We start from the raw sequence: 19,351 nt of genomic DNA, 5'->3' as shown, positions 1-19,351 counted from the left end.
TTTCTTTGTTTCCTCTAACCATAGTTTGCCATGAGGCATAAAGTGGGCAAACCATGGTCAAGTGATTTAGACCCATGGTCAAATGAGTTAATAAACTACAGATTGGAAGCAGATTTTATTCATTCATTTATTCCTTTATGAAATTTCTATGCTCGCTTCTTCAGGCGACTTACAACTAAAATAATAAATTACTGGTATAAAAACAACCAGCTATTGACACAAGCATTATCATTTTGTAAAGTCTTAGCCCCAACAGCTCTGTATGCCCCACCTTTGTAGGGATGATGGGTAATGACCAGAGACAGGGCCTTCTCTTTGGTGGTGCCTCAAATATAGAAACGTATGGCGTTTGCCTGGCATCAATTTTTTTTAAATCTCAAGTACCAGGTGAAAATTTTATTTCTTTCCCAGGCATTTTGTTTAGCGCATGCAATACAGCCTGGCTAGGAAGCTTGTGCCCCTTGCTTGCTTGTTTTTAACTGTGATTTCTTTGGAAAGCATGCCCAATTAAATTAGTCGAATTTGTTTAATTAAAGATAACACAAGCACGGCCCTGAACTGGATGACCCACGCTAGCCTGATCTCATCAGATCTCGGAACTGTGTGATTGGATACAGGCCAGTAAATACTGTCGGGATGCATTGTTTTGTTTTGTTTTTAAATCCCCAAAGGGATATTTTTATTTTGCAATGGACTACAAAACTACAAAGAAATATTAGGAAGGGGACTACAACTAGGGATAAAGGAAAGAAAACCACACTAAACTAAAACCCCAAGAGGAGGAGATCCTTTCACTGTTAATAAAAATGTTAGTACATCAAGTGTTAGTATCAAAATATACTTGTAGAGTTCTTGCTTATAACAGTTCACTATTTATATGTTATTTTGTTAGTTGTTATGCGAGAAATCTCTGATCATCTTCTTATTCTTCGCTTCAAAAGGTCATTTTCCAAGTCCTTCTGCCTTTACTTTGGCTTTCTGTCTCTAAAATCGTATACAACTCTGGCAGGTCCTGCACCCTTTTCTGTAGTAGAGTCCTCTTCTGTTCCAGAGGTAGCAGAGTCACTAGACTTCATTTCTTCCTCTTTGGACTCTTCCTCTGTTCCCAGCTGACGTCGCAAAAATTCTTTAGCTTTAAAGGTGGAGTCTATCTTCTCTCTTCTATCGTTGATCTTAAAGATGACACCTTCCGGGACCGCCCATCTGTACGATATTCCATTAGTTTGAAGGAAAGAAATTAAGTCCTTATAATTTTTTCTCTTTTGTCTAATTTCAAATGGAATGTCCTTTAAAGTTTTAATGGTTACATTTCCCATTTTAAGAGGAGTTGCTGATGTTGCTTTTAAAATAGCATCTCTGGTTTCTCTTCTTGAGAACCTGACCACTATTTCTCCAGGTAGGCTATTTTTTAAATATAATTGGAATATGCCCTGTAGGCTGACTCCATTTGGTTTACAAGTTCATTCACTATTAAGCCTACTACTGGAGAGATGAGCTCGGTAAACACCCTCTTCAGGTCCTCCCATTCCGTTTCAGCATCTCCCTGGAACCTGAGAATCATGTTTGCTTTTTCTATCTTTAGCTGCAACACTCGATTCTCTTGACAATTTTGCTTCGTTTCCACTTCTCCCATTCTTTTCTTCAACTTCTTGCTTGCGGTGTCTGTCTCTTTAATCTTCTCGTTTGCCTGCTCCACTTTTTTCTCCATTTCGTTCAGCTGGAGCTGCTGTGCGGCAAAGTTTTTGTTCATCATGGTCAATTGCTGGTTAATACCATCAAGTTGTTCTATCACCGGCTTGAGAATATTCACCAAGAGTTTAATGACATCTGTTCCCTCTTCCAGTTTCGGACTCTGGCTGACTGGTGGTTTCGTTTTAAACTTTCTTTGCTGGGCCGCCATTTTTGCTGTTTTGTTTACAGTTCTACCGCTTCTTCCCGAATCGAAAAACTTGCCCAACAACTTCGCAAATCAGAGAAGTCTCTCAAAACACCTTCGGTTTGTTTCCTCCCCTCTCCCCCTTCGTGTCACTTAACACTTAATTCGCATAAAAGGTGTCCCTCTTTGCAGTCTCTTTTATCAGCGGGGGGGGGATCGCTTTTAAAGTACTCCGTTTTATTCAGAACTCACGTTCATTGTCGGTCAGTTTCTCTGACAACGCTCAGTTTATACGCCATTCCACTCGATCTCCGGCGCTCGTCCCGGTCAGACCAGCTTGTGCCCGAAGGCCACTCAGTGACTGGACTGTTGGGGCAGAGGGGAGCCTCAATTCTCCGGCATTCCACCGTCAAAGAGGCTACCCCTCAAAAGCCCCCAGGCCTGGAGCCTAACACAAAGGCTCCGCAGGGGTGTCACTTGAGGTGGCACCCCTCCATGCTGCTGGTGTGCGATTCGCCCTTCCCCGGTGTGGGGAGAGCGTCCGCCATCGCTGCTCCGTAGACCGGAAGTCGGGATGCAATGTTTTGACCAATGTGCTGACAGTCCATTTGTGGGCAAGAATCTCATATTGAATTTATGTCTTGTATACTTTTGAAAAATTGAAATTGTTTTGTAATTGTCACAGAATGGTGCGGGGCACCACAGGTTTGGCACAGGTAGGACATCCCTTCCAGAGATATCTCCCTGCCCCCACACACCCTCCTTTCCCCCTGCCCCCTTCAGGCCTGGAGCAGGCGAGGGACTTCACTGGCTGCCATCACTCTGGTTCTGGGGTTTAACTGGGGAGGGCCCAGGTCACCGTTTCTGCTCCCAGACAACTCCCTCTCTACTTCACGGCATGCCCTGAATCTGTGGCGTGAAGGACCCAGGCAGAGTGAACCAGAAACAGTTTATTAAACAAATACTGTAGCAAGGAATAGCAAAACACAGCGGGGCAGAATCAACACAAGGACACTAGAACCACACAGGGTACAACTTACAAAGGAAGAAGCCAGATGGAAACTAGCAACACTCCCTAATGCAGCTGCCTTGTTAGTTCTTATTTCTACTTTGGTACATAATTCCAGTAGGCCACCCTCACCCCACTATGGGGCGAGAGATCAACTCCCTCCAAAAGCAGACTCACTGCTGCTTTCAGAGACTGAGCAACACCCTACCCTCCTTCATTGCACAGGGCTTCACACGCTGTTCGAGCTCTGCCTCCCTGACTAAGACTGGGACCTGTTTGTCCTCCCCTCCCCCCCCCCCCCCAGTCCAGTCCTGAAGCTTGGAAGGTGCCTGGGTTATGTATTCCTATTGCAAAATTTACACAAGGCCTCAGGACTTTGTGGAACAGAGGCCTCCTTGAGGCCGACAGGCTGCTCCTTCTTCAGCCTTGGGTCCAGGATCACGATAGCAATAAACACAAGCAATAGGGTTATGTGGGTATGTCTGTGCTGAATTTTTACATTCACAGTGAAGTAACATGATGACAGGTATCTGCTTAACAGCATCAGAAAACATCCCCCCCCCAAAAAAAACCTGACAAATTTAATCAACTGTTAATACTTTTTTTATCCCTTTTTTTTATAAGTTTATATTTGTGGGTTTTCTATATATTACATAATATATTTTGTCTCCTTACTTTAATACTTATCCCAAACATCAAGTATAACTTTAAATTAACCTACCTTACACCAAACAGATTAAAAAGACGCCCATACACAATTCGGTCCTTTGGGTATTGTGGTAACACCAGATACTCCTAAAGATAAATCACAGGTAAATCCACTTTCACATAAAATAGAAATGTCAGCTCTTATCGCCCTCGCTGCAGCAAAACATTTGGAAAAGATCTGGGATTTCGGGAGATCTAAGCCAACCTTCCCAGGTCAGAGTTCTGGACTCACTTTCAGAGACCGGCTAGTCAGTCACCTGGTGGGATGACAGTTTCCATTACTCTGCCTCGACTAGTACTCGGAAGGGTCAAGTTGAGGATGGTTACTAAAAAGAAGTCCTTAGGCTATCTTTCCCCATTAAACTTTAAATACCTTCATTTTGCAAACTGGGGGACAAAAGTCCATATGCAAGGAGAGGTGATGGCTAACTTTGGGGAAATCCATCATACCCCACTTGAAGTATAGGGGAAACGGAACCAACATGCAGTTTGCTGGTACACACATTTATAGTTTCAGTTGCAAAGATGGGCATATGTTCTGAGTAAGGGCTGCACTGTGAGCTATCTTCACACACATACAAGGTGAGATACATATTTCATAAGGTACCTTTACTCCTTCAGGACTTACTACCAATAGCGTGACTCTGTGGAAGACATTAAAACGAATAACTGGTCCGTATTCCTCAGCCCTATATTAAGGGGGGGAAAGACAAAAAAAAAATGTTTTAAAAGATAGAAGAACACCAACCCCACAACACAAACTACAGAACAACAAAGTATTCCCACCTCCTGCAAGGAACATATGAGGCATATGGGACAGCTGTCTCAAAGGGCAGATTTTGAGCATTTTGACGTCCCACAGGATTACCAATTGGTCAGTTACCTTAAACCTTGTATCCCACCCCATAATCAGACACTGACAATGTTACACAACAGGTTCAAATTTAAGATGGGTTGCCTTGATAGTTTGTAGTCGCAGAACAAAGTTTAAGTGCAGTAGTGTCAGCTATGCTGCCATGGGGGTTGGGGAGTTCATTCTGTGTCTTGTTAATTGCTACTGCATTCCTATCCCTGCTGTTCTGCCTTTGCTGCAATGCTTATCTTTACAGATGTGCAGGAGGTGGTTGTATTGTCTGGAAGTCTCCCACGTACCGTGAGAGACTCCTGGTTCCCAGCTTTAGCCACCTAACGGTTTCCTAATTTATCCCGCGCGCAGGAGGGTACCTAATTGGCCCATGCCATGGGGGGGGGGGTGCATACGAATACCCTATATCCTATTAGGCTCTATTGGTTGCCGCCATTCTTAAAAGTGCCTGTGTTACTGCATCTATAGCTTTGCAATAAAAGTATAACCGTTCCTGAATGCGTGTACTTCGTTGTTAGCTGTGGGTTCTGACAAGTAGCACCTTAGAAACCAACAAAAATATCTAGCTCCTTTTGTAAGACACAACTAAGAATGAAGATCCATCAGCGCTTATATCCAAGTCAGAAGATGGGAGGGCCAACCGAATGCAGAAGTACAATGCCAAAAAAAGGTAATAAGCTTGATTACAGCTAGAAGATATACAGAGAGGTGGGAAGTACAGAAAATTAGGACTGTAAGATAGACCGTCCCAGAGGCCCGTTCCCCGCTGGTGGCGCATCGGGCCCCGGGGGGAACCCCACCCTGACATGCACGTCACCCGGAAGTGACGTGACGATGCCGGGCACTCTGGGGGCGGGTTTTCCCTCGGATGGTCGTGGCCCCGCCCCCAGCGTGCCCGGCGGTGTCACATCACTTCTGGGTGACGTGCGTGCGGCGCGCGCACTTGGCAACCCTACTGTAAGAAGCTAAAATGACTAAACTGAGGCTATCATACTTTGGTCACCACATGAGAAGACACGACTCACTGGAAAAGGCAATAATTGTAGAAAAACTTGAAGGCAGTAGAAAAAGGCTGATAACCGTAAGTAAGACATTTTGGAGGTCATTAGTTCATAGGGTCAACATAAGTCAGAAGCAGCCTGATAGCATGTAGCACCCACAAAGAGATAACAATCTTAAACCCCTATTAGTCCTTGGGGGAGAGTTACATAGCCCTGAACTTGTCAAGGAATTCTAGTTCTGCAATCTAGCATTGTAATCTTCCTTTGAAGCTTCACTGTAGCAGAACTGCCACTGTTAGGTCAGCAATCCATTGCAAAGTTACTCCAGTCTAAGTCCATTGATTTCAGTGTCTACGACTGCACTGTTAGTAAATGAACCCAATTTGGGGGGATAAAATCTTTAAAATGCCCCAGTGAGGACTAAAGATATTCTGAAATGGAATCGAGGAGGAAGAGGAGATTAGATTTATACCCCGCCCTTCACTTTGAGTCTCAGAGCAGTTTACAATCTCCTTCCCTTACTCTTCTACACAATAAACACCCTGTAAGGCGGTTGGGGCTGAGAGAGCTCTGAGAGGACTGCTCTTAAGAGAACAGCTCTGAGAGAACTGCTGCTTGCCCAAGGTCACCCAGCAGCTGCAGGTGGAGGCGTGGGGAATCACACCTGGTTCTCCCAGATTAGTCCGCATTCCTGACCAGTACACCAAACTGGTTCCTAACCACTACACCAAACTGAGAGCAGGCTTCGCTTTGGATCGCACTACATGACATCTTGGGGGGGGGGATTTTTGGGAGTGGAGTCGGATTCCGTCCCTTCAGTTCCTTGCAGGCCTCCACCTTTTTCCTCCTATTACCAAACTGTGAGACCCCACCTATGCCAATCACAAAGGCAGCAAAGGTAGCAATCATCACTCAAGAGTGAGGTTTCTGTATTCCCAGGGAAACCCCTAGGTACAGAAGGGGAAAAAATTATTTTTCCTCTTCTTCCCCAAGTGCAAGGAAAACTCCAAAACTAGGGATAAACATGACTGCCAAAATATTAAAAATGGCAGCAGGAAGGTTAAGAGCTAGAGGATGCATTTCCCTCCCATTTTTGTTTTGTCCTTATTAAAACATTATTTTCATTTTATTTGTTATTAATTCCTTTTTGCTGCGTTCATTCTTCCTGTTACCATCTCCCCTCATTACTGCTCTTACTGTACTAGTAGATCTTGTTGCTGGCTATGCTTCTGTAAAAATTTGTAAAAGCAAATTGTATTTAAAAGCATATGTATAATCTAAAGTGTATGTATCATATAGGAGTTTACTTTTCAGTGTTAATGTTCTACACCTTTAAGAGAGAAGTATAACAACATGCAGCTGCTTGGAATCCATCATAATTCCTTTTAGAACTATTTTCCAGTGTGAGAAGTGGGGAGCATTGCCAGTTTATTATTAAAAGAAGGCTTTCAACCAGATAGATAAGAAACACTGAAGTGCTACTCCCTTATAGAGAGCAACCAGCCAACAATGTGAAATGGAGAGCAAATGCCAGCCAATTTAAAGTAGGCCTGTTGCCACATAAAAATTTGGACTGGCTGCTACGAGAAATTTAACAATTGGCTTGCTCCTATTTTAGTACTTGCAATGGAACTAAAAGTAAGTTTAAAATTATTCTCGTTAAAAATGATAACTAAACTATTCCATTCAGCTTCATGTCTTTTTCCACTCCTCATAACTATGCTTTTTACAGGATAATTTAACCAAGAAGAAAATAAGAAGCTATACTGTTTTAAAAAAGAAATTAAGCTGAATTTAGAAGTTGACACCTTCCAACTTTATAAGACTACTCATGAGGAAGATTGCTGAAATGAGTGTAAAAACCGGTGTGCTCATCAAGGATATATTATGTTGGACTTTGCTTTGTTTACGTCAGAATTCTCTAATTACATTGCAAGATTAATAGCTTCACAAATTGATGCTCACAGAATTATTAAATGTGTCATTATCAATTTTATCACAGTGGTTTTTTGTTTGTTGGCATGTATCTGCACACTGTGACCCCTTCTCTGACTTTTTTAACATTTCAAAGGATCATAAGGCAGTGATGGAAACAGTGGGTTTTTTGGGGATGATGGAATCCATCCCCTGCCCCAATTTCCCTCCTTCCAGAGATGCAAAGAAAAAGCTTCCAGCTCCCCTTCAGATGCACCATCCAACCATAGTGTGTGTGGGGGTGACAACAGGAATTTCCATCCCAACGGGACAGGAAGAATATATTTTAAATGCATCCCTAAGTCAGGGGTTCCCAACCTTTTTGAGCCTGTACGCACCTTTGGAATTCTGACACAGGGTTGCGGGCACAACCACAGATTGAAACAATGTTATTTTATTAGTTGCTGTAGATATTCCGGGTTGTGCGGCCATGGCCTTGGCATGGTAGAACCTGACGTTTCGCCAGTAGCTGTGACTGGCATCCTCAGAGGTATAAACACAGAAAGATGGAGTACTCTCTGTGTCAAGGTGAGAAGAAAAATGGTAGGCAGGTAATTTATATCTACTCCAGAGGAGGTTATGGGGGGACAGGATTGCTCACTTTAACTATTTGAAGGGCTGTCACTCAGAGGAGGGTGGGGAGCTGTTCCTGTTGGCAGCAGAGGAGAAGACTCACCATAATGGGTTTAAATTAAGGGCAGGAAGGTACCGGCTGGATTTTAGGAATAACTTTTTTGACAGTAAGAGTTGCTCAACAGTGGAATCAGCTGCCTAGGGAGGTGGTGAGCTCCTCCCCCCCCCACTGGCAGTCTTTAAGCAGCGGCTGGACAAATACTTGTCAGGGATGATCCTGTATGGCTCCTTCCAACTCTATGATTCTATGATATAAGATAATCTGATCAGAAAACTCCATGTACATCACTGCATCTGCCAATCAATACCAGTGTTCCCTCTAAGCTGAGTTGGTGTGAGCTAGCTCACAGTTTTTTAGCCTCCAGCTCACAGATTGTTGCTCTAGCTCAGGAAGGATGGCCTCAAAGCAAACTAATTTATGCAGCAACCGAATGGCTCGCTCCCAACTTTAATGCCCGTAGCTCACAAAGACGGATTTTCGCTCACAAGACTCCACAGCTTAGAGGGAACATTGATACCCCATTCTCATACACTTAATGAGAAGCTCACATCCAAATTGTGGGAATGAACAAACTCCTGTGAGGCACGCCCGGGACGAGTTCAAGTTCTCACAGGGGGATTGGCAAGCAGTGCGCAATGTCTGCTGAGTCTGCATGAGTTTGCTGAGAAAATAACCTTGGCTACAATGGGCAAGATAATATGAGCTTCAGCATAAAGAACATTCTGTTAAGATCATAGTGTGATCTTAGCTTAGAGGCTTCTTCTGCTTTGTAACGTTTTCACTGTACAATGAGTGATCTGCTCTAATAAAGCGCTGCTGACAGGCAGTTCGAGAGAGAACACACAGGACAGTTGGGACAGAGAGGGAGAGAACTGAGCTTGGTCAGAGAGCTTGCACAAGGTCTCTGTGTGTTTTGTCATTATTGTGTCATTACTGAACCCTCGAACCTACACCAAATTCTTCTACTGCCAGAAATTTAAGAGTTGAAATTCCTTGTATACTTCCAGATCAGCCAATATCATCATGCCCCTATATAAATCAATGGTGCGACCTCATTTGGAATACTGTGTGCAGTTCTGGTCACCACACCTTAAAAAGGATATTATAGCTTTGGGAAAAGTGCAGAAAAGGGCAACTCGAATGATAAAAGGGTTGGAACACTTTCCCTATGAGGAAAGGTTAAGGCGCTTAGGGCTCTTTAGCTTGGAGAAACGACGACTGAGGGGTGACATGATCGAGGTTTACAAGATTATGCATGGGAAACAGCAGGTAGAGAAAGAGGTAATTTTCTCCCTTTCTCACAATACAAGAACTCGTGGGCACTCCATGAAATTGCTGAGCGGTCGGGTTAGAACGGATAAGAGGAAGTACTTCTTCACCCAAAGAGTGATTAACACTTGGAATTCACTGCCACAGGAAGTGGTGGCGGCTACAAGCATGGACGGCTTCAAAAGGGAATTAGATAAGCATATGGGGAGGTATTTCAAGGACCCACTGATTTTTGATCCTGACCGATTTGCCAAAGATCAACCCAAGTGAGACCATGATCCAGCTTATTGGGAGAGTTGTGTTCAAGGTTCTTTGTTTCAGCAAAATGGATGTGTTGCAATCCCTGACCTGGGTGGCGCAGGCTATCTCGATCTTGTCCATCAGTGGCTATTAGCCACAAGGTATAGATAGGGGCTCTGGGGCAAGTGATGCTCTGTCTTCTTGGTGCTTGGGGGGGGGGGTCAACAGTGGGAGGGCTTCTAATGTCCTGGCCCCACTGGTGGACCTCCTGATGGCACTTGGTATTTCTGGCCACTGTGAGACACAGAGTGTTGGACTGGATGGGCCTTTGGCCTGATCCAACATTGGCATCTCTTATGTTCTTATGTTCTTACGTTCCTATGAAAGAGTCTTGGCTATTGGGATCATTGGTCTTAACTGGCACTGTTCCTAGCTTCTATTTCAAGCTGTTAAAAACTTACCAACCCAGAAAGAGATCGTGAATCAGTTCCTTATTTTTAAGCATTCTCCAAATGACTGGTAGATGACCAAAAAAAAAGCTGCAAATTAAAAAAAAGACACAGAGAAATATATAGACGCATGCACATATACACACACAATACACACTCACCTTCTTATCAAACCTAAATTTATTTCACGGCTTTAAAAGCATAAATACATCTTTTATAACTTAGTTAAACTTTAAAAGTGTATAAATGCCTCAGTTTTCTACAAATGTGAGCGCACACAATTCTTTGCCATCTGAGAGGTGAGGAAAAAAATGAATGTTGAAAACAGAAAACACAAATTTTCCAGCAAAGAAAATCTGCCCCCAAACAGACTAATTAGAACAAGTATGGCCAGCAGTATTTTTGAATATGGAGTTCAACTTTAACACTGAAAACACTGAACTAATCAAAAGTGTATTATCATTTTACATATTATTGCACATCCACTGTGGCCAAAATTGGTCAGATTTAAACAATAAACAATAAATACACGCATGAAAACTTGTTGCAATTTATTTATTAACGTAAGTCATTTATACCCGGTTTTTCTCCCCAGTGGGAACGCAAAGCGGCTTACACCATTCTCCTCTCGTCCAATTTATCCTCACAACAGCCCTGTAAGGTAGGTTAGGCTGCGTGTGTGTGACTGGCCCAAGGTCACCCAGCAAGCTTCCATGGCATGAGTGGGGATTTGAGCCTGTGTCTTCCAGATACTAGCCCAACACTGTGAACCACTACACCACGCTCACAGATGTCTACATGATACACAGGAATTATCATTATTTAACATTGTAGATTTTCTTGTGCAAAAAATCTTCTGCCTGTATCTCCTTGAATGACTAAAACCTTAAAAAAACATATCACTCATGGCCAGGAAGCAGGAAAAGAGGAGAGGCTATGGGGGCTTTTAGGAAAGGGGAAAAGGAGATAATGGAGGAGGGGAAAATAAGATGTCCCCCCCACTAGTTCTTGCAGGTCCCCCGCTTGTAATAACATAACTGGGTTGAATTCTAAGATCTGTGAGCAGGAACACCACTTGTAAACAGATCTTCCTGACTGAACCACCCCGTTTTTTGCAGCCTCCCAAAAAAAGCTATTTCTAAAGCTTGGAGGACAATCAGGAAGAGGGTGAGATGCAGGGCCTGGAATAACCGGAGTAATGGGCAATTACAGGACAAGTTATTTCTTTACAGATACAGGAACATCACTCATCCAAGGCAAGTTCCATCAAGAGGCTGAGCGGCTTGACTTCAGAATTGTTGGATCTACTTTTAAAATCTTTCATTGTTCACTGAATGCCTCCTGCCCTAAACTGGATGGCCCAGGCTAGCCCGACCCTGACAGATCTCGGAAGCTAAGCAGGGTTGGTCCTGGTGAGCATTTGGACAGGAGACCACCAAGGACGTCCAGAGTTGCTATGCAGAGGCAGGCAATGGCAAACCACCTCTGAATGTCTCTTGCCTTGAAAACCCTACAGCAGGGGTGTCAAATATAAGGCCCGGGGGCTGGAACCAGCCCATCCAGGGTTGTTATGCGGCCCGCGAGCAACGGGTGCAAGGGAGGGAGCAGGAGGCTGCTCGGGGGTGGGCGGGCAGAGCCATTCCAGTTGTAGCTTCAGCACGGTGGGACAACCTCATCTGCAGCAGTGAAGCCAAAACCCCTCACTTCAGGGACTGGTAAGTTGGGAGCCACTGCGGCCACATTCATACCTCTCCACTCAGCCTGAAGCTCCAGGGATGGTGTTCCGGATGGCTGCAGGGATCAGCGTTTGCACATGTGTGTGTGGGGTCTGTGTGCAGACAATCCTCTGTTGGGGCATGGGGGCATCTGCCCAGCACTGCACTACTTACTCTCCAGTCTGCATGTGGATTTTCCTCTGCACTCCGCTCCTAGCCCGTGGAGCCTTGCAGTGAGGACACACCAACTTGCAGCGGACTCTAATCTGGAGAACCAGGGTTGATTCCCCACTCCTTTTCCACAGGAAACCTGCTAGGTGAGTTTGGGCCAGTCACAGTTCTCTCAGAGCTCTTCTCAGCCCCACCTACCCGACAAGGTGCCTGTTGTGGGGAGAGGAAGGGAAAGCGATTGTAAGCCACTTTGAGACTCCTTTGGGTTGAGAAAAGTGGGATATAAAAACCAACTTCTGGAGAGCCGGGTTTGATTCCCCACCCCTCCTCCACAGCAAGCCTGCTGGGTGACCATGGGCCAGTCACAAGTTCTCTCAGAGCTGTTCCCTCAAGAGCAGTTCTCTCAGAGCTCTCTCAGCCCCACCTACCTCACATGGTGTCTGTTGTGGGGAGAGGAAGGGAATGTGATTGTAAGCTGCTTTGAGACTCCTTTCGGTAGAGAAAAGTGGGATATCAAAACCAACTCTTCTTCTAACCTTGAGAGCCGGGTTTGGTTCCCCACTTGCTATTCCTGATAAAGTTTTTATCTCTGGTACCTGGCATTACGTTCTATGGCACAGATGGCCCAGCTGGATAAAGTGACATTTATGTCAGATCTAGCCCTCATAACAAATGGAGACTACAACCGAGAAATCAGAAGAAGAATGAGACGGAGAAGGGCAACCATGAAGGAAAGATTCTTAAGTGTAAGGATGTGTCACCAGTGACCAAGATCAAGTTCATTCATGCCACAGTATTCCCTGTTACTATGCATGGATGTAAAAGTTGCACAATGAAGAAAGCTACAAAAAAGAAAACGCCACTGACAGAAAATGAATGCACAAGCAAATAAGCAAGTATATAATGATCCAATAAGCATAACAGCAAGTATAATATAAATCAAATAAGCAGAACAGCAAGTATAATATAAATCAATTGGCCAAGGTGCAATAATAAAGCATAATAGAAGCACAGTCTACAGTCTTTCCATGTGTCTACTCCAGCATAGAAGCAATATGAGAGTCCAAATTGAAGTGCAAGTCATCAAATTTTCTGAGCCATAAAAAGCCGACGCGTAATCCGGATGCCTGATGCAGTGTTTCGAATAATTCTTATTCAAGCATGGCTGTAATGGGACCCAGTCTCAAGAGCTGGCATATACTAAGCCAGAATGGTCAGTCAAGGAGGATTAAGGGTCCTTTTGTTGAGTCTGATGAGTTTTTTAAAAAGTGGACAGCTATCCTCAATAAATGTGCATTGGATTTAATGCTATTAATTATAGAAAAATACTTATGGCCAATGGCTTGGATATTTTTGCCTTTTCCAATGCTGATAAAGATAGATTGATGGCTTGTTTACCTGACGCTTTTGACTATGAAGATACTGGCAATGATGATTGGAAAAAGTGGTCTTTACTCAGTGAGAAAAGGTTGAGAATGCAATTACATGCTGTATTTTTAAAGGAGTACTGCAAAACAGCTAAGATTCCTAGGGGTTTAAGGATCCAAAAGGGCCCAACTCTTTTTGTTGAGTCTGATGAGTTTTTTAAAAAGTGGACAGCTATCCTCAATAAATGTGTATTGGATTTAATGCTATTAATTATAGAAAAATCAAAATACTTATGGCCCATGAAGAAAGCTGACAGGAAGAAAGTTGATACATTTGAAATGCAGCATGGGAAGAGAGTTTAACAGATACCGTAGACCACCCAAAAGACAAATAAGTGGGTTCTAAACCAAACCAAACTCTCCCTAGAAGCTAAAATGACTAAGGTTATCCTACTTTGGTCACATTATGAGAAGAAGTCACTGGAAAAGACAATAATGCTAGGAAAACTTGAGGGCAGCAGGAAGACCCACCATGGGATGGATGGACTCTATCAAGGAAGTCAAGTCTGCAAGACCTGAGCAAGGCTATTAACAGTAGGATGTTAACAGCTGCTAATGATAGGATATTTTGGAGGACATTAATTCATAGGGTCACTATAAGTCAGAAGGGATTCGATGACACTTAACACATGTGCACACACAAAGCTCTGGCATGGATTTTCTTGGTGGCCAGTGCATACAGTAATACCATAAGCGACTACCAATCGCCATCAGATGCAAGATAAATTATTTACTCTGCCCCTAATCATGATGGCTCAAGTAGTTAAGACGCTGAACTGCAGGCTGTGGAAGGTCAGTAGTTCAGCAGTTCGAGACCCGGGTTGCCGCATGATGGAGTGAGCTCCCGTCTCTAGTTCCAGCTCCTGCCAACCTAGCAGTTCGAACGCAAGAAATTGCAAGTAGATAAATAGGTACCACTTTGGTGGGAAGGTAACAGCGTTCCGTGCGCCTTGGTGTTTAGTCATGCTGGCCACATGACCACGGAAATGTCTTCAGACAGCGCTGGCTCTTCGGCTTGGAAACGGAGATGAGCACCGCAACTCTAGAGTCGGATTCGACTGGCTTTTGAGCAACCCAGAGGTGGTTTGCCATTACCTGCCTCTGCATAGCAATGCAAACTTCCTTGACGCTCTCCCATCCAGATACTGATCAGGGCTGACCCTGCTTGGCTTCCAAGATCCGACACGACCAGGCTAGCCAGCGCCATCCAGGCCAGGGTGGTGCTCCAATGCATACCCTTTTATTTAGCTAGGCAGTTGCTTTGTGTTATGCACTTCTGCACAACTTCACAGTGCCGTGCTACGCAGGTTTACTCGGAATTCAGCTCATGTTTACTCAGTGGACCTTCCTTCCAGGAAAGTGTTCTTAGGACTGCACTGTCATTGTGGGAAACGGTGCAATGCCTTTATGTCAGTAACACCATCTGCAAGTTGCATTCATGGGCATTTCACTGTCAGCTGTGCATAGCAGGGAACCATGCAGAGGGGCAGCTTCCCTGGGCGACTGTCATGCAGATTCCAGATGGGTGTTTGTGTTAGTTGGCAGCAGCTAAATAAAACAGGAGGCCGGCGGCACCTTAAAGACCAGCCCACCTTATTTAGTCGAGTTTACGCTGCAGTGAATCTCTTCGTCTTTAACACGTCGCTGTCACCTAAGGCTGCCATGGGATGGAATGAGACCCATTTCCCACAGCCGCTGCTCGGCGCTCGCTCCTCTCTTTGCCCGGACGGTACGTGTCAATTTCCCACTCAAAGCCGCACGGCTGCATTTTGACCCACGGCTTTGCCCGATTTCCCCCGTGGTTTCGTGATCCTGTTCTTTGAGGAGTACAAAACCACGGGCAAAATCGGGCAAAGCCGCAGGTCAAAATGCGGCTGCGCAGCTTCGAGTGGGAAATTGACATGTACCATCAGGACAAAGAGAGGAGCGAGCGCAGAGCAGCGGCTGTGGGAAATTGGTCTGTGTGGGTTGCTCTTCTTGTCTCCCTCCTCCCTTTCCCCCTTTCCCCCTTCCCCCTTCGGCTGCATGCTGTTATCTGTCCAGTGTCCTTGAAGGTTTTACTCTGCCTGCTCCTAGTTTCCCGCTGGGAATGTAACTCTTGCTTTTTGCCCGCGTCTTCAGGTGCTTGCCTATTGGTTTTACTGTATCAGGGGGTCATGTATGAAGGGGGTATATCTGAAGGTTCAAATCATTAGCCCGCCACTCCTGACGCAAGTGTTCATGGTGTCATGAGTACTAGCTCTCAATAAACTGAAACTTCTGAAGGAACGTTGTTGAGTGTCTTGACCGGGAAGCCTGACAGTCACTAGACACCGTTTTATTTCTTACATAGAAGTGGTTTCCAGGTAAGAAATGCGTAATGCCAAAGAGATGAACCAGAACTCAACTGCCATCTGCTGAAAGGGCAAAAATGTGTGGGTGTAAAGTGCCATCAAGTTACAGCTGACTTATATACCAAGTCCAGCAACAGCTTTCAAGGCAAGTGAAAGTTTGCCATTGCCTTTCTCTGCAGTCTTCCTTGGCGGTCTGGTTTCACTTCCAAGTACCGACCCAGCTTAGCTTCCCAGATCTGATGAGATTGAGCTATACCATACCGCCTTCTCTCCTACAAAAGTGTGAGGCAGAAACACACACACAAGGACGTGCTTATCTAACTTTCCTTATTCTGTTTCAGCTCCAACAGAGCAGCTGGGAAAGTCTTTACAACAAATTTAGAGTCCAGTGGTACCTTTAAGGGTGCCCGGGAGTCGGTTTCCTTTCCAAACAATGCAGGTAGCCTGTTCTCTCATCCAGGCGAGGATACCCAGTCCTAGGCTAATAAAGCACACACTGACAAAATGCACACTCTGCTCACTTCCTTGAGGGACGGGATTTTTCTTGGTGGCCCGGCCCCCTAACTTCTGACACTGTGCACTCAATGGACGGATCCCACCCTGCAGACTTCGCTGCACCGGCAGTTTCCAGGGCGCCCCATCTGGGGCAGGGGCTCTCCCGAGGCAACATCCCTGCTGCTGCCTGCCCTTAGCTCCTTCTTTCTTCGCAGCCCTGCCGGCTTCTTACCTCGCCCTCGGGGCGCTGGGGATGTAATCGTACTTCCAGTGGACGTATTTTAAGTAGCAGCAATAAAGGCCAAAGGCCAGGCAGGCCACGGCGAGCAGGAGGCGCAACAGCAAGCCCCAGGCCGCCTCCGGCGCGTCCATCGCGTCCAGGGACCAGCAGGCTCGCCCGCTCCCCCTCCTGCAGTAGCAGCAGCCAGACCGCCCCTTCTCCGCCTCGGAATTGCGTAACGCGTAAACGGAGTTCGCTCGGTGGCTGGGCGGAGCCAAGCTACGGAGAGGCGGGGAGGCTTAAAGAGGCCCCGCGGGGAATCGCGACAGCGGCCAGAAAGCCGGGCAGCGGGGCCGTCTAACCCAGTGCGACAGCAACTCCTCGGGAGGGGGGCGCAATCCCGCCGCCGTTTATGGAGCGCATCAGTTTCCTTCTACGTAACCGTGTGGTCTGGTGCGAAGAATGGTCGATGCCGCCGCCCTCCGCAGCAACTTCGGCAGCAGCTAGATAGATTCTGGTGGGCGGTAGGGAGCCGTGTAGGGCTCTGAAGCAGCAGAACTTCTTCAGAGACGCTGGGGAGAAGCGATGATGCTCACGAAGGGTCATACCCAGAATAATTAAGCTTTGCTGGTCTTAAAGGGGCCACTGCTGGACTCGAACTTTCGTCTTCGGCAGCAGCTGCGAGCCCGGGCCGGCGGCCTCCGAGCACCCGCGCTGACAAGTGGGGAGCAGTGTTCCCTCTAAGCAGTGGAGTCTTGTGAGCAAAAATTCTACTTTGTGAGCTGCTGGCATTAAAGCTGTGCGTGCGCAATTTGGCTGCTGCATAAATCAGTTTGCTCCGGAGCCATCCTTCCTGAGCGGAGACAAAAATGTGTGAGCCAGAAGCTAAAAAACTGAGCTAGTTCACACTAACTCAGCTTAGAGGGAACATTGGACTCGGGACGCCGGCGGGGTGACCGATCCCCAGGCGAGGAAGACGCTCACGAGTCACCAACGAGCCGGACGACCTGTTCCTTCCCACCCGGGCAGAGCTAGGGCAGAGCCTACGGAGGAGGGGAGCCCGGAGCGCGTCTGCGCCCAGTGCCAGTGGAGGAGTTTTGCGGGGATGCTGTGAACCACCACAAAGACAAATCAGTGGGTTGGTTCTAGAAAGGGTTGCCAGCTCTGGGTTGAGAAAGACCTGGAGATTTGGGGGCAGGAGCCTGGACAGGGAGGGAATTGGGGAGGGGAGGAACTTCAACAGGGTATAATGCTGTAGAGTCCGCCCACCAAAGCAACCATTTTCTCCAGGGGAAATGAATTTGGCTATCGGGAGATCAACTGTAATAGCAAGAGATCTCCAGGTGCCACCTGGAAGTTGGTTCAGCATAGGAAAAGGAGTACGACAAGGATGTATATTGTCACCTTGCTTATTTAATATATATGCAGAGTACATCATGTGAAATGCTGGCCTGGATGAATCACCAGCGGAAATTAAGATCGCTGGGGAAAAGATCAACAACCTCAGATATGCAGACGATACCACTCTAATGGCAGAAGGCACAAAAGTGGGCTTGAAGCTCAACATCAAAAAAACTAAGATCATGGCATCCGGCCCCATCACTCCTTGGCAAATAGAAGGGGAAGTCGTGGAAGTAGTGACAGACTTCATGTTCCTGGGATCCCAGATCACCGCAGACTGTGACTACAGCCATGAAATTAAAAGACGCCTGCTCCTTGGGAGGAAAGCGATGGCGAACCTAAACAGCATGATAAAAAGTAGAGACATTACCCTGCCAACAAAAGTCCGCATGGTCAAAGCAAGGGTATTCCCAGTAGTCATGTATGGCTGCGAGAGTTGGACTATAAGGAAGGCCGAGCGCCGAAGAATAGATTCTTTTGAACTATGGTGCTGGAGAAGACTCTTGAGAGTCCCTTGGACTGCAAGAAGATCAAATCAGTCAATCCTAAAAGAAATCAACCCTGACTGTTCCCTGGAAGGCCAGATAATGAAACTGAAGCTCAAATACTTTGGCCACCAAATGAGAAGGGAGCACTCACTGGAGAAGACCCTGATGCTGGGAAAGACTGAAGGTCAAAGAAGACGGGGACGGCAACTGATGAGATGGTTGAACAGTGTCATTGATGCAAAGAACATGAAATTGAGCCAACTTCAGAGGACGGCGGAAGACAGGAGGGCCTGGCGGGAGCTGGTCCATGGGGTCGCGAAGAGTCGGACTCGACTGTGCGACTGAACAACAACAACAAAAAATCTGGAGATCAACTGTAATAGCAAGAGATCTTCAGGTGCCACCTGGAAGTTGGCAACCCTAGTTCTAGACCAAATCAAGCCTGAACTCTCCCGGCCAGCTAAAATGGCCAGAGACTATCCTTCTCTGGTCCCATTATGAGAAGAGTCACTGGAAGAGACAATACTAGGGAAAGTCCAAGGCAGCAGGAAAAGAGGAAGACCCACCAGTGTGAGATGGAGCAACTCTATCAAGGAAGCCACGACTGATGCTCAGTTTGCGAGATCTGAGAAAGGCTGCTAATAATAGGACATTTTGGGAAATGTTAATTCATAAGGTCACCATAAGTTGGAAACAACTGGATGCCACTTAACACACACACACACAACCCCTCTTAATTTACCTTGTTGCTGGTCTTATGGGTGGACGAACTGCCTCCTTAGGTTCCTCATTTATTTTATTAGATTTTTAACCTGCCCTTCCTTGTGTAGCAAGGTTCAGAGCAGGGTACAACAAATTAAAACAATAGTCAGATTATTAAAAACAATTGCATACAATGAAAATCTAAGCTAAACTCAGATGGCGCTATTAGGCACTGACCACACAGTATCCAGGTGTGGTTGTGCAGCTGTGTAGTTTATAAAGCTAGCACACAGTGTAATGTGCAACAAGATTGGGGGGGAACGAGAGCTGGGGGAAGCCAGACTAGATGGAAGGCCTTGCTGCTTCAACTGTAT

At 45.9% G+C, this 19,351-nt stretch overlaps 1 protein-coding gene across 1 annotated transcript in view; it reads right to left on the bottom strand.

Moving 5' to 3' along the window:
* Positions 1–16,620, bottom strand: part of LOC107121530 (cholesterol 24-hydroxylase-like) — a 43,663-nt gene extending 27,043 nt beyond the window's left edge. Inside the window, exons 1-4 of the mRNA XM_015424442.1 lie at positions 16,399–16,620; positions 10,038–10,115; positions 4,201–4,282; positions 3,607–3,680 (exon numbers count right to left, since the gene is read on the bottom strand). Of these exons, the coding sequence (XP_015279928.1) occupies positions 3,607–3,680; positions 4,201–4,282; positions 10,038–10,115; positions 16,399–16,538 (374 nt within the window). The 5' untranslated portion in view covers positions 16,539–16,620. The remainder of the gene's footprint in view (positions 1–3,606; positions 3,681–4,200; positions 4,283–10,037; positions 10,116–16,398) is intronic.
* Positions 16,621–19,351: the final 2,731 nt, after the last annotated feature.

Source organism: Gekko japonicus, unplaced genomic scaffold, assembly GCF_001447785.1.
Source record: "Gekko japonicus isolate JY-2015 unplaced genomic scaffold, Gekko_japonicus_V1.1 scaffold44, whole genome shotgun sequence".
NCBI lineage: Eukaryota > Metazoa > Chordata > Lepidosauria > Squamata > Gekkonidae > Gekko > Gekko japonicus.
The sequence above is the reverse complement of the archived record's forward strand: the minus strand, read 5'-3'. Positions and strand labels throughout refer to the sequence as shown.